Raw genomic sequence first — 14,572 nt, 5'->3', positions numbered from 1 at the left:
AGAATAGTATCATTTTGTATTTATAAAGCTTCATATGAATAGGTAATATAATGTATAAATCAATCTCACCTTTTCTTAATGAACTACAAATATTCAGAGTCATAAAATTCCATCAATTATTAATAACATTTCAGTCAGCATTGGAATTTAATGATATTATAAAAATTCATTATATTAAGCCCCCATTTTCATTAAGCTACATTAGGGTATAATTAAATCTTTCTTCTAACATATTTATTTACAATCTAAAACAGTCTTTGTTACGAAAATTAGAGCAAAAGCTAGAACTAAATGGCTTTTAATGCACAGCGATTGTAAATAGGTATCAGATGAGTACTGGTGATGTCAGTTTCTTGAATAATCAGACGTCTTCTAGTTTCAGATGAAAATGAAAGTAAGCGCTATTTGAATAAAAATAACTTAATAATTAGCACTCTTACGGAAGTAATAAAATATTTTCTGGGGTTTTTGATTCATTCTAAATGCATTCAGATTTTTTTTTTAAAAATTGACTGTTATTGTTTATTGTACAGCCAATTGAGAGTTTTGGGTGATCATAGCAATAGCATGAACCGTAGCTACGCAAACCATTGAATAAATTTTACTCAGGGGAGGAGCCAGAAATTTTTCCTGGGGGGGGGTATAGACTCAGATTCCTCCCCTACAATAAATTTTTTTAATACAAAAAATTTTTGAACATATTTTTTTGAAAAAAAAAACTGTGGTTTTCAATGCTAATCTTATTAATTTTTATCATAATGAACAAAATTCAAGGTCATTTCCCTCATTAAATGTGTTAACAAGTTTGAAATGTTCTGAAATATTTTTGGTTATTTTACGAAGAAATTTCCAAAATGTTCTTGGTTCCTCAAGGGGGGGGGGGGAATCGCAAAATAGAGAAATTCGCAAAATGGAAGTTCGTTAAATAGAAGTCTGACTGTAATTATAAATTTGAATGGCCACAACATCCATGCATATGATCAGGGATAAGAAGTGATATACTTAAAGAATATGGGATATTGTCTTAGCATTTTTCATCTGAATTAAATGTTTTTGATAATGCGCTGTCATGTTCCACTTTTTTTTTCTTCTCAAAAGTATTTGGATCACATAAATATATCTTTACCATTCCACGGTGATCGGTTTAATCGTATAAACAGCCACAATGTTATAGCGGCCAAGTCGGAAGACTCGGGCTCTATCCTCGAAACGAAAGTGAAGAGGCAGCCAGTGCGAAATGGTATCACATATAAAGACTGACTGTTTTGATTTTATTTCATACATAGTAAAAAATAATTAAAAAAAAAACAATAATCTTTTTAGTAAGAAATAATAAAAACAATGGCTATCTCTACTTACTAGAAGTAATTTTGAAGGAATGTAGGATTAGTAAGAGATAAACGAGAACATCACTAGCAGCAATATCATTCACACATTCCTGATTGCCAGTAACACCAGCAATTACCTACAAACACAAAAAATCTATTTTGATACACAAGTGGGTGGCCATTGCTACATATAAAATATTTTGGAATTGAGTGATAATTATGCAATGGAAGGAAGGAATTAAATCGTTCATTGTTAAAGATAAATTGCCCTAAGACTTGCTATAATATTCAGAATTTATGTAATGCATTTTTGAGTTATTTTTTTTTAAAAAAAAACTCAATTTTCAAATTTAAAATAATGTTCTTAAAAAAATTGCTTTCTACCTTAACAAATTAAGCCCTTTCACTACTAATTTTAATAAGTGTAAATTTTTCCATTTTATTTTTGTTCATCAGTTTTAAGTATGGATGAAATTAATAGAAAAGATTCATTTTTATTCTGAAAAAAATTTCTAAGAACAGATTAAAGTGTTTAGTTAAATATATTATACATTTTAAAATAAGCAATAAAATGAAAAGAACATTTAAATTTAAAACTAGGGATCAATTAATATGTGGCCATTATTCGGTATATGGCCGTTTCGTCTAATGTTCGGCCAAATATTCAAAAAATTATTTTTGGGAAAAATATTTTTTGACTGATTATTTTTTAAAATTTTATTATACTCAATAAAGAATAGACTAAAATCGTATGTTTGTTTATTTTTATTGGAAATTGCTTTTAGACATATTTTTTAAGTTCTAAAATTTATTTTCTACAACTGGAAAAACGAAAGTTGAAGAATTAAAATTAAATTACTTTATATGGATAAAATTTTTCTACAGCTGTTTTTTTGCTACAAGGCTCCACATAATTGCGTCTCATTCATTGTTTTTCACTCCCCTTAATGTCATTATTTTCAGCGAAAACACTGAATATTTTGCTTTTATAATGTACAATTATTGTAACTTTATGTCAGAACATTTTGTTTACATAACGAAATGGATAAAATTGGATTCCATCCAATTATATGCCACTCTGTACAATTTTTACAAAAATTATTATTTTTTTTCATTTTGTTCAATATTTCCAATGAAACAATAATTTTAAAAGTTAATTTTATATGATACACAAAATAAACTGCAATAAAATTAAAAACACAAAGTTGAAAAACATTATCCTTTTTCTTCATATAATACAGAAACTAGTTTCAAGTATCTTGTTTCCAATCACAAACATCAAAAGAGAGAGTTTTTCACAAAACTGAGTTGTAGAACTGAATAACTGATACTGAAATTCTCTTAATGGCTAGTATCTGCGCCAATTTTAAAAGAGACTTTTTCGAGGTTTATTAGTAAGGTTAACCACAGATATTTTTCTGTAAAAATTAAAAATATACTTACATCGATAGCTAAAGCCTGAACAGAAGAGCAGTTGTCAAGTCGAAGCAAGCTAAAAAGAAGTTTAAAGTGACCAATGCACTGCATTTCAACACCTAAATATAATTTATTAAAATTATTACAAACTAAAAAAACAACTACATAAGAAATGTATATTAAGAAGTTCATTTTCAATTAATAACAGAGGATACTTTCGAACAATAAATCCTTTGCCCCTAAATAATATATTAAAAAATGCAACCTTTAAAAAAACTTAATATTTTCAGAGATGTCGGCAAAGTCAGAGAAATAAGAAGAATCAACAAAGTGCCCCATATGACACAGTCATTATAAGATAGACAAGTGTTTGCTCTCTTTTAACATATAGGCAGAGCCTGACTAAGGCAGGGGCAGTTGTTCCGGGCCTTCACATCAGAGAGGGCCCCCCAAATCAAAAAGAAAGCTTATTTTAAGTTTTCTTCCTTAATGAACTCCTTTTAGACAAAATATGAGTACAGTGTGAAATCCGTCAGTTTTATGTTAGCTTCTTCATTAATCTATTGTATGAACACAAAAAATCTATATTTCGTAAATCCATGGCTCTCTAGGGCAGAATTCAGCTAAATTTTTGCAATAAAGATGAACAAATTCGGCCAATCAAAAGCCCGATTTTTACATATTGCAAAATGCGATATGTTTACAAAAATACGGGCTTCTGATTGGCTTAATTGAGCCATCATAATTGCGAAAACGTATCTGAATTCTGCCCTAATGTCAGCAAGGATATGAATTTTCACAGTTAGTTGTCAAAGTTGACAATCAGTTATCCCATTGTTGACTGTTTTATGCATCTTTAATTCAGTTAATGGAAGGAAAATAATAAATTAGTTAAAATAACATTGCTTTACATTTTCTAATTATAAATTTAAATAGCATTTTTGTCAAATTTTGACTCTTCAGATGCGCTTTATCCCTTCAATAATGGACATAGAATTGTCAGAAAATCAATAAAATGGACAGAACGATATTTTGTCTGACCATTGCAGGGGGGAGGGACTTTACAGCTATTTTAGGTTCTAGTAAATTTTCTTGTTATATATCTATAATGAGGTGCAAAATTTAAATACTCCCATAAAGTTCGATTCTTCATTACTGAGGTAGTGACGTAGAGGGTCCCCAAAATATTTTTGCCCCGGGCAACAATTAGTATAAGCCGGGCCCTGCATATAGGATAAACTCTGTTCTTGGTAATAGAGGAGAAGAATAGATTTTACTATAGAAGTAATTCTTCTTTATGGATGATAGTCTAAGTAACTCGGTGATAGAAAACTGATGATTAAGTGCTTTGTTACCAGCAAATAATCAAAAACCTGACATAGACTTACTGACATACAAAATTTAAGTCAAATATCACATTCTTAGAAGAGAAATAAACTTGATATCCATGCAGCCTAAAGAATAGTTAGAAAAGAACATTTGTCAGCATTTAGGCAATTTAAAAAAAATTTCAACAGGGAAATTATTATTCTAGTATTCTTGACATGCATGGGTTAAAAAATAATAAGCATAATTTTTCAGTAAGTTGAATTTCTAAAACTTTTTTAAATAAATCTAATACTTTTTTGGGAGACAAACGCTCTATCTTCTGAGCGACATGCAACATGCTTTGAGTTATAATGTACTAAATTCTTCTGATTATTTTTTAAATGATTACATTTATTATTGAATAAAAAATAGCTGCATTCTAATCGTTTTTGCATTCCAATTAATATTTTCTCCAAATAATTCCAATTAATAATTAACTTTCTTTACTTTTTTTTAGTGAAGGATAGAGATATATTTCGGTACGTGTGGCGTATCTAATAGGGCGGCCTACCTGACGAATTTTTTTATTTACATTTTGAGCTTCTATTTGTTGAGTTCATCTCCTAAAATTTCAGTTTTACTCTTCCTCTTTTTATCTTCTGCAATGGTCTACTTTTATAATTTGAGATCAATATTAACTTAAAAAGTTAACTATGCAGGGAAAAAACAGTTTACAAAAAGGTACATTCTCCCCTCCCTTTACCAAAGAAGGCGATAGCGAATACCACACGGTGAATAATCTCTTACAAGGATCTACAGAAGTATGATTCCCCAGTGCAGATGGGAAGAAAAAAAATTAATGGGGGGGGTATAAAAATTAATTTGGTCGGACTAGCGATAAAAAACGCTCGAAGCGGAATAACGTAAAATCGGGATTAAGAAAAATCTATGCATATTTTTAAAAATCGACACCTACCAGTTAAATTAATGGAAAAGATTACTAATCTTCACTTCCTCTTTGTTTTTAGCTACAATTTCATCTACAACTCGTTCAATACTAACAATTTTTTGCAAATTTGCTTCTTGATTTACATTTGCAAGTAAAATTGTTTTATGCTTTGTAGTTTTTATGCTTGTTACCCACCCCCCTATTAACAAATGGAACAGAAAGAATGCAAGAATTGCTCCATACAGCTGAAAAGCAAGTTTTTCTTGTTCAAAAAACTACAAAAAAGTTTGTGTGAGAGTTGTAGAATAAAAAAAAATTAATTTGATCTGTTTGTAGAAAAACGCATCAAGCGGGATTTTCATAAAAGGGGTAACACAAAATCCGGAATTTTTTAACATTATCGGCATAGGCCAAAGAGGTTCTTTTAATGCAACATTAACATTGAAGACTTCAACATCGAAAGGGTTTTCTTCCCTATCCATCTTGGCGTTACCTTAGATCCCGAGTTTTGCTTGAACAAACTTCTAACAAAGCCCTTGGAAAATTAAACTTACCTAGAAAGTCCTGCGGAAATTCTTGGGGATCAAGACCTAAACCCCTAAAAAGTGAGTACTGCTCCATTATTAGACCAGTACTTGAATATGCTGCCGCAATATCAGGGCTCGAAAAACAGCCCGTCCGCGACGGTCAAAAATCCTCCGCGGACAACGAATTTCTCGAATCCGACGTCCGCGCGGACGGCCATTTTCCCGTTAATGTTCGTGATACATTTTCAATTTTTGTTATCTTACAAAGAGTCTTGTAAGTTACAAGGCAGCAAAATGACCCACAATACAGCAACATACTGCGCATATATTGATGTTTTCTCTGTCTGGGAGTATTGCAGCGGTTGAAAGGGGCTTTACAGCAATAAACTTACAAAAAAACACAATACGTACTGGTCTTAAACAAGAAGCTTTAAAAGCAATTATGAACATCTACCTAAATGGAAAACCCCTTTCAGATTTCTGTTCAGAAACCTCTGTAAATCATTGGCTTGATTGTGGAACTGGCAAACGTCATATTTGATTCATTTAAAAAACGCAGTACCCTCGGATAACTTGACATTCCAGATAACTTGACCCTTGTCATTTAAATTATTTCATAAAAGAAATACTAGGTTACTATTAGTATTAGTATAACCTAGTATTTTTTTTATTACTGTATAATGTAATCCTTGTGACGATTAATTCATTGTGCAATTTATATAAATGTTTGTAATAAATAGGAGAAAATTATATTTTTATTTATTTCGAAGCGACTGGTTAGTTTCAACGGAGGACGGGTGCATTGTTGGACAAGCCGTCCTCGGGGACGGGTGAAATTTCTGAGTTTTTTCGAGCCCTGCCCAATATGGTCTTCGGCTTCCGCCACTTCCAAACTGAAATTAGATTTAGTTCAACATTGTGCAGCAAAAAATATTATTGGCGCAGTCTCTACAACTAACAACGAAAAATCCGAACAGGAATGTGGTCTGCCTCCTATGGAGTCCAGGTGTAATCTGGCCACTATCAAGTTCACCCACAAACTAAATTGCTACAATAATGATAATGTCTCCACCAGAGTGTTCAACGAATGGAAAGGTACGAAAAGGCTTAAAAGATCTTCAACGCTCCAACTTGATAGAGACATCAGGAGCCAAATGAAGTTTTAATATTCTACCCTGGACTTTTTGCAGGAGCCTCTTTTTCCCAGAAAGCCACCGAAGGAAACGAAGATTAATCTGAATCTCCTACAACCAATGCTCGAAAAAAGAAGACCCACTTACACTAAGGCCTTGAGGCGAAAGAGAAGTTCTCCCGGGGTGTATATATGGACGGCACATCTGATAAATCCCTCAACAAAGGAGGTGCTGGCATCTTCTTCCAAATTGAGATAAATATATGCATAAAATCAACACAGGTTTAATTGCTTCAAATTTTACCAGTGAACTTCTTGCGAATAAGGAGGCACTCACATTTTATATGACCAATCAGGAGATTTCAGACCCAACTGAGGGATTGGTAATCTTCTGTGACTCGAAAGTGGCCTTAGAGGCAATTTACAACGGTGAAACCAACATCACCTCTGCTATAAATGTCCTACTTGAAGGCTTGCACGGCAAAGGGAAATCCTGCTTGCTGCAATGGACACCGACGCACGTGAATATTGAGAGAAACGAGTGTGCGGACTCCTTCGCTAAGGAAGGCAGAGGTGTCGACCAACCTTGCACCACCATTGCGTTTGCAGGCGCAAATGCAGTTGCAAGATACAGACTTCTACTTTGATTGTTCCTGAATCTTAACATCAACAATTACAAGACTAAGAACAAACCACTTTAAAGGGATGAAAATTCTTCCCGACAAAGTAAGAACTTATATTCCCTGCAAGAACTACACCGATATCCAACTTACCCCGGATGACATTCTCGAGTGCCCAGCCCTTACCCCATATGTTTGACAGCTGGGTATGGTACCACTGGCTTCAGAACTTCGTGAGATCCTCCACAGCAATGATGTATTCGAGATAGCGGATGCAGTTTTGAAGGCACACAAGGCCATTTAATTGTCCATGGACATGATTAAAAAAAAAAACTCAAAAATATGGTAAGAAAATATTTTCAAAAATTGTCACTACAAATAAAAGTCATTTAGGAATGGTAAATTTCTATATATTGTACCCCATATAATCAAAAAACAATTTTATTATTGTAAATTTTGGGCTAAAAATTGTATCTAAATTACAAAATCCATAAAAATCATTGTCCACAGTTAAACTTCAATTTGAATTTAATAAAACCATGCATTTAACAGTACTAGTACGAAAAGTTATTTTAATTATGCGGTCAAACTGTCAACTGAGTCAAACAGAAAAAAGTTTCACAGAGAAAAAAAAAATGGTTCATAAAAAAATAAAGGTCTGTTAGAATAAATTTACAATAGTGTTTAAGATAATGTTCGAATTTCGACTTCCTGTAAATTAGAGTCAAATAAAGTAAAGAAGAGGGAGAGCATCACCCTTTCATTTAAAAAAATCAGTGAAAAAAAGCTCGTTTTGATACGGCGTAAGCGACCGGTTGGGTTTACCACACTGCACCATCCGACCGAACACGTGCTACCTTTTCTTAAAAGACAGCTGGTAAAAAAGCCCTTCCTTTCCATAGATTGCAAAGAGAATAGCGTTTGCATGAGAGCTTGTTTTCTTAATAGTGAAACTACCACTTTTTCTTAAAGTCGAACTTGTGAAGGTACTACTGAACAGAAGTAAATTCCTTTACTGTTAAATATGCAACACTTGGCAAAAGCACCAAATTATAAAATAAACTCTGAACTTTTATTATTCATCATTAAATAACAAAATTAATTCAATTACTCAGAATCAATGCTAGTTTTAGGTACAATTAAAAGAAGCCCCGATTGCCTTTTTAGCTCAATACATTTGGACTACTCATTTTGCTCACAGCATTTCATAATTGAGTTTATGTTTTTTTTTGCTTTTCAATTAGAAGAGAAGATTAAGTTTCAATTCTTGGAGCTGGGTAAAAATTAGGATTTGTTTTCACAAAACTTTTTTAAGTAAAGCGTACTTAAAAACATACTTAAACTTACAGCATACTTAAGAACTAGAAAAAGATAGATTTTTACAAAAACCATAAATTTTATTACTCAACCTTAATCTTGATCAGGGTGCGTAGCCAGGTTTTTCAACAAAAAATAAACACCTTTTAAGTACTTTTTAAGCACTCAAAAATATATTTTTGAGAACTTTCTAAAATAAAAATCCTAATTAGGATCCGTGCAGCAATAAAAAAGATTTTTTTCTGTCGTTTGTTTAACTTAATTATTCTTAATTTATAACTTAATTACACTAATTTATAATAATTAACATAAATTTAGCTAACTTTAATAACTAATTTATAATAATTAACATAGGGTCTCAATACCTGGATTGTTCTTTATAACATTACTAAGTGCTTGAAGAGCATTTTCAACACTTTTCAGCCGAGCCTGGTTGGTTTCAGTCTTAATACCAGATGATTGAAGGGACATGAGGGAATAAAGGTATTGCGCTTGAGAACACAAATAATCTAAGAGTTCCAGAGTGAAGTGCTTTGGATTCTGAAAAGAAAAGGTAGTCTCATTTAAAAAAAAGCATCCTACTATACTGAAGAAAAAAAAGATTGTGGGGATATCGACAATTTCAACAATCATCTATGAAAAGGTACCTCAACATAGAATCGAGTTAACATGTTTTATATACTAGTGAATTGGAATCTTATTTTTAGAGGTATCACACCCTTCCCACCAGAATTTTATCTGTGATGGAGTTCGATGAATGGTATACCACTAGCTGATTCACTGCTGTTTTGTGAGAAGCCTGGAGAGCTGTTTTAAGCTCTCGTGTTGCCATTAGCAATAGAGTGTAAACATTTCGAGGCTGAGTAGCGGCAGCATGATGAGGTGGATAGTGCCACAAGTCAACTGGGGAGTTTCTGTCAAGGTAGGCACATCACGTACGGGTCACCAATGTGGGGCGAGTGTTCTCAAAAATGTCATCATCCATCTATGAAAAGGTACCCCTTCGTAGAATTGAGCTAACGTGTCTTATATACTTGTGAATTGGAATTGTATTTTTGTAGTGGTAGATACACTACAAAAATAATCTCTAGTTTGAGTGCAGTCTTAATAAAAAGGTTTCTTCATTCAATAATGTGTAAAATATTTAGGCTGTATTCATTAGCAGAAGTTTCTCTACAACATTACAGAATGCTTATAAGATGTTGGTAAGACACTGTTGCAGGGAACATTCTTCTACAGTTTCAAAGTATTATTATTGTAGGTAAGGGTTCCCTATTTTTTAAATTATACTCAATTTTTAAAAAAAATTTAAAATTGATCAGTCTTTAAATAATATTAATTGTGAACATTTTGTAAACAATGTAATACAATAATTTCTTACATTTACACACTAAAACACATATATTGGGAGTACAAATTAGTACGGTCCACTTTTAAAAGATGGCTCTGCTGTTATGAATGTTATATAGTGACAGATGGTTTCAGAGAGGTTAAACATCTGTCAAAATAATATTCAGTTTACATTGTTTTGCGTTTCATAGAAAAACCCTGTTTTTTACTTTGTTGAATATGTCAAATTTTGTGGTAACGAAGCAGCATTTGAGGGAGGTTTTATGTTTCTGGTTTAATTGGAAGAAAAGTGCAGCTGAAGCGTATCGAATGCTTGTAGAAGTTTATGGTGACAATACTCCAACTAATAAATCATGTTGGGAATGTTTTCGACATTTCAAGAATGGTGGATAAAGAATTGTGAATGATGAATAGTATTTTATATTATGAGCTGCTACAACCTGGGGATTTCATTACAGGCGATCGGTACAGGCTACAATTGATTCGCTTGAGCTGTGCATTGCGCGAAAAACGGCTGGAATACGAGCAAAGACATGACAAAGTTATTCTTGTGCATAATAATGGTCAGCCTGATGTCTCAAAAGTAGTAAAAAATTATTTGGAAACGCTCAAGAGGGATATTTTACCGCACCTGCTGTATTCGCTGGACATTGCTCCTTCTGATTACTGTTTGTTCCGACGGATGCAGCACGATTTGCCAGGTCACCGGTTCACTTCTTTTGCAGAAATTGAGAATTGGCTCCTAACTTGGATCGCCTCAAAAGACAAGAAATTTTTTCGAGATGGAGTTCGAAAATTGCCCCAGAGATGGGAAAAAGCGATGGACAATACTTTGATTAATCTGTTCATTCATTTTGTTCTGAAATAAATGCATTTTTGACCACAAAAAAATGGACCGAACTAATTTGTACTCCCAATACTATTAGAAAATTTAGCATTACACCCCTTTTAACATTTTAAAATTTAGTTCGTTATATTTATAAACCCAGTTGTTGCAAAAGCACGGTAATAATTTTTCCACATGGTCAATATCAGAAAGAGGTATAGGTTAGTTTTTATGCTATTTTACTTAATTGGAAAGTTTAAAACATAACAGCATAGAAAGTTAGCCAACATTTTATGTTTAGGTCAACTTAAGAAAAGGTAAAACAGTCGTTGATAAAACTTATCAACAAATTTAACTTATTTCCACTTTCTTTTATGACATGGGACAAATTCATCTTCTGATAACAAAGGTCAACTTGACAGGTTTCTATTAAAAAAAAATAATAATAATAATTCACGAAATGGGATTATTTGATCTTGTAAAAGTAGGTCCGCTTAAAAGAGTTGTTGAAAATCAAGAGCAGTGAAAGGAAAAGAAAATAAACTTGATGAGAGGAATGAATTGAGAATATTAAGGATTAAAAGAAACACATTGTTTCAGAATAAATTTAAAAGGTTTTAATTGGAAAAAAAATTTCTTTATTCTACTTTTTTTATGAAAGATGATTGATTTTTTAATCTTAATAAATATTAATAATTTCTCCATTCCTGGAAACTGTACAGTAATCAATATAGATTTTCTCTTAATAGGAATAGTCTCAATTCCCTGTGGCAGAATTGCGGCGACATTGTCGCAGAACATTACAGAGTTTTTGCCAAAAGATTTTTCATTTGGGAAGGGGAAAATTTTGGTTTTTCTTTTCTGCATAATTTTTCGAAAATGTTTTTTTTTTTCTTTTAAAAATTTTTTTTCCAGCAAGATTTTTTTCCCAAAGATGTCTTTCTTGCATATCAGAGAGGAAAGAAATAATCATGATTTTTCAATTCTCATTTAAGATTTTTCAAAAAATTGGTAATGACTGGCTTCAGCTAGAATTTCAAATTAATATAAAATAAAAAAATTCTGAAATCATGAAAGTTTAAAAGATAGTTTGCTCCAGAAATGATGGCCTTTCTATCATTTTTTTTCCTTAAAGAACACTATTTTACATACACTTATTTGAGTACTTCTATTTTAAAGAGTCCTTTTCTCGTAATTTGTGATCTTTATTTTCTGAGTTACTGCCCGGATTTTACAATTTTTAATTTATGTACGAACATTTTCATTTATTTACGAATTTTGCTTTGTGTAATGATTTAAAAATTTCGAAAACAGAAAATAATTAGTGTATTCTTTCGCCTACAAAATGTAAGAATATCGCCTATATAATTAAAAAAATATAATATCCTTTTGTAAACACAACGTTTCTGTTATCTTTAAATTAGTAATTGTTATAATTAAAAGCATCTTAAAGCAAAATATTAGTCCTAGGGAAGTTTGCTGCAGAAAGCTCGAAAAAATTCTGCCACAGGAGTCTCGATTCAAAACTTGCACAAAAAATCATTTAAGTCGTAGAATATAGAGCATAGTTCATATTCCAAAAGAAGTATAAACAAAATAATAAAAAAAGTAAGAGTACTTGTGTATTTTGACCTATATCGAGTTTTTTTTTAAAGAAAGTAAAATTTTTTGCACACAATTATAAAATTCTTTTATCTAAAGAATTATATTAATTTTAATAAATATTTATTATTTTATATAAAAATAGTAAAAAATATTTGAAGTGACATGTACATACGTCATTAAATGTTTGTCTTTATGTGAACATTTTAAAGAATGTAATTCTGCAGGGCAAAATACGAAATTTGAGCAAAATCGGTTGAATAGTTTCTGAGCAATCAAATTTTAAAGAATTCAAATTTTTGAGAAACGCTAGTTATTTTATGTTCTAGTTTTTAATCATTATTAAAATTTTTGTTAGGTTAGTGATGGTTAGTTTATTTACAGAGGAGAAAAAGACTTTAAACTCAAATTTACATGAAATCTAAGCAATTTAAGGATTGATTTTAGCGAGGTCAACAGAGTCAGTTTTAAGGTAAGAGTTCTTTTAGAGACTTTCTTTAAGAGACCTTTAGAAGGACAGTAGATAATCATGCTACTTTTCAATTAAAGGAGTGGGATGACAGGTTAGGAGGGGAGGATAAAACCACAAATAGTATCAAATTAATAGTGATGGCCAATGCTGTCAATTTGTACTGAATATTGGGAATTTGCATTATTGATTTCTATGTCTTCATTCGTACTTCATTTACAATGTTTTTGCCCGGTGGCAGAATTTTTTTGAACTATCTGCGACAAAACTCTAGCCCTAATATCTTTCTGCAAGATACTTTAATAATAATAACAAACATACATATTACTAATTTAAAATATCAAAAACGCTGTGTTTACAAAAGAAAAAGATATATATAATTTTTAATTGAACATAGAATATTTTATTCTAATAGTATGGGTGATATTCTTGCATTTTGTTTGGAGGTTGGGGGGGCTGGAACGCACTTATTATTTCTTCCTTTGCAGTTCAGAAATAATTATCATAATAACAGGAAAATAAATAAAAGCCATGAAATTTGTAGTTGTAATTGCCGTAAAAAAGACTGACAAAATCATGTGAATCAGACTCCTCAAAAAGGGTTAGTCAAATACGAGTTTCGATTCAAGATTAAGTTGTCGTAATAAATAATATCGTACAAAAATATCAGATTTAAGAACAGTGGAGAAATCAATAGCAATAACGGCCAAAAATTCAATAGAATTATTGACTTTAAAAGTAAATTCTCAAATGCCTGATTCAAATTTTCCATATTCTTTTAAGTATATCGGGATATTTAAAACCTGCGTGAAAATAAATATTAATAACTGCCGAAATGCAATTGAAACATTACATCGGTTTACTATAATATCGGCGTAAATTGAGAGTGTCAAAAAGTTATTATCTAAATGCATGAATGAAGTTTTACATGTAAATTTCAGCAAAAAGGAAAACAAAAAGTTTTTCCTTCTCAAAAGAAAAATGTTTCTGCAAGCATGTTGTAACGCTCTGTGACAACATTGCTGTCATTCTACCACAGGGTTTTTTGCTTTATTCAAACATAGCACAAAGTACCTTGCTATATAATACAAAGACTGAGAAACATGGACTTACCTGGAGAGAAAAATTTGGTTGCTCATTATAGACACGTATGAAGATTCCACCAATAATGAGCTCAGAACTGTGAGCAGAAAATTTGAAGTCACCCCCAAATGAAGGATCACATTCTCCCTGAAAACATAAAAATTTCATTCCTAATAAGGCACAAATATGCTTTAATATTTACCATTGTGTATCAAAAATTATATGATTTTTTAAACTGAAAAAATTCAAAAAATTTATTTTTAATTTTATTTCATATAAGCTTTTACATTATGTATGTACAGTAATTTCACATAGATATGCGAGCCTAGGATATGCACTCCACCTTAAAACTTTGACTTAAATGAAAAAGCATTTCATAAGATAGGTTGCACCATCAGATAAGTAAAATAAAAATTTTACCATGCAATCACAGACTTAATACATCTGCTGCAAACAATTAATTATGAATAAACAATTAAATAGTTTAATAAATCATTAAAATAATTATTAAATATACATTCCCATTATATTATTAAATGAAAATTCCTATTATAATATTAAACTACTACCACACTTCTAAAGAATCAGTTATCCAATTGACGGATATTGTTTCGTTAATCGATGGATAAATGTAACAGGCAATTA

At 31.4% G+C, this 14,572-nt stretch overlaps 1 protein-coding gene across 2 annotated transcripts in view; it reads right to left on the bottom strand.

The window, feature by feature from the left end:
* Window positions 1-14,572, bottom strand: part of Rme-8 (receptor mediated endocytosis 8) — a 175,301-nt gene that overhangs the window by 31,566 nt on the left and 129,163 nt on the right. For both annotated transcript variants that reach the window (XM_087168523.1, XM_087168524.1), the window contains 4 exons: window positions 13,958-14,074; window positions 8,963-9,137; window positions 2,772-2,863; window positions 1,360-1,465 (listed from right to left, as the gene is read on the bottom strand). In XM_087168523.1, coding sequence (XP_087024649.1) covers window positions 1,360-1,465; window positions 2,772-2,863; window positions 8,963-9,137; window positions 13,958-14,074 — 490 coding nt within the window. The remainder of the gene's footprint in view (window positions 1-1,359; window positions 1,466-2,771; window positions 2,864-8,962; window positions 9,138-13,957; window positions 14,075-14,572) is intronic.

The sequence above is a fragment of the Parasteatoda tepidariorum genome, chromosome 7 (assembly GCF_982258835.1).
Source record: "Parasteatoda tepidariorum strain Cologne lab strain chromosome 7, Ptep-v5.0, whole genome shotgun sequence".
NCBI classification, from domain to species: Eukaryota; Metazoa; Arthropoda; class Arachnida; order Araneae; family Theridiidae; genus Parasteatoda; species Parasteatoda tepidariorum.
The sequence above is the reverse complement of the archived record's forward strand: the minus strand, read 5'-3'. Positions and strand labels throughout refer to the sequence as shown.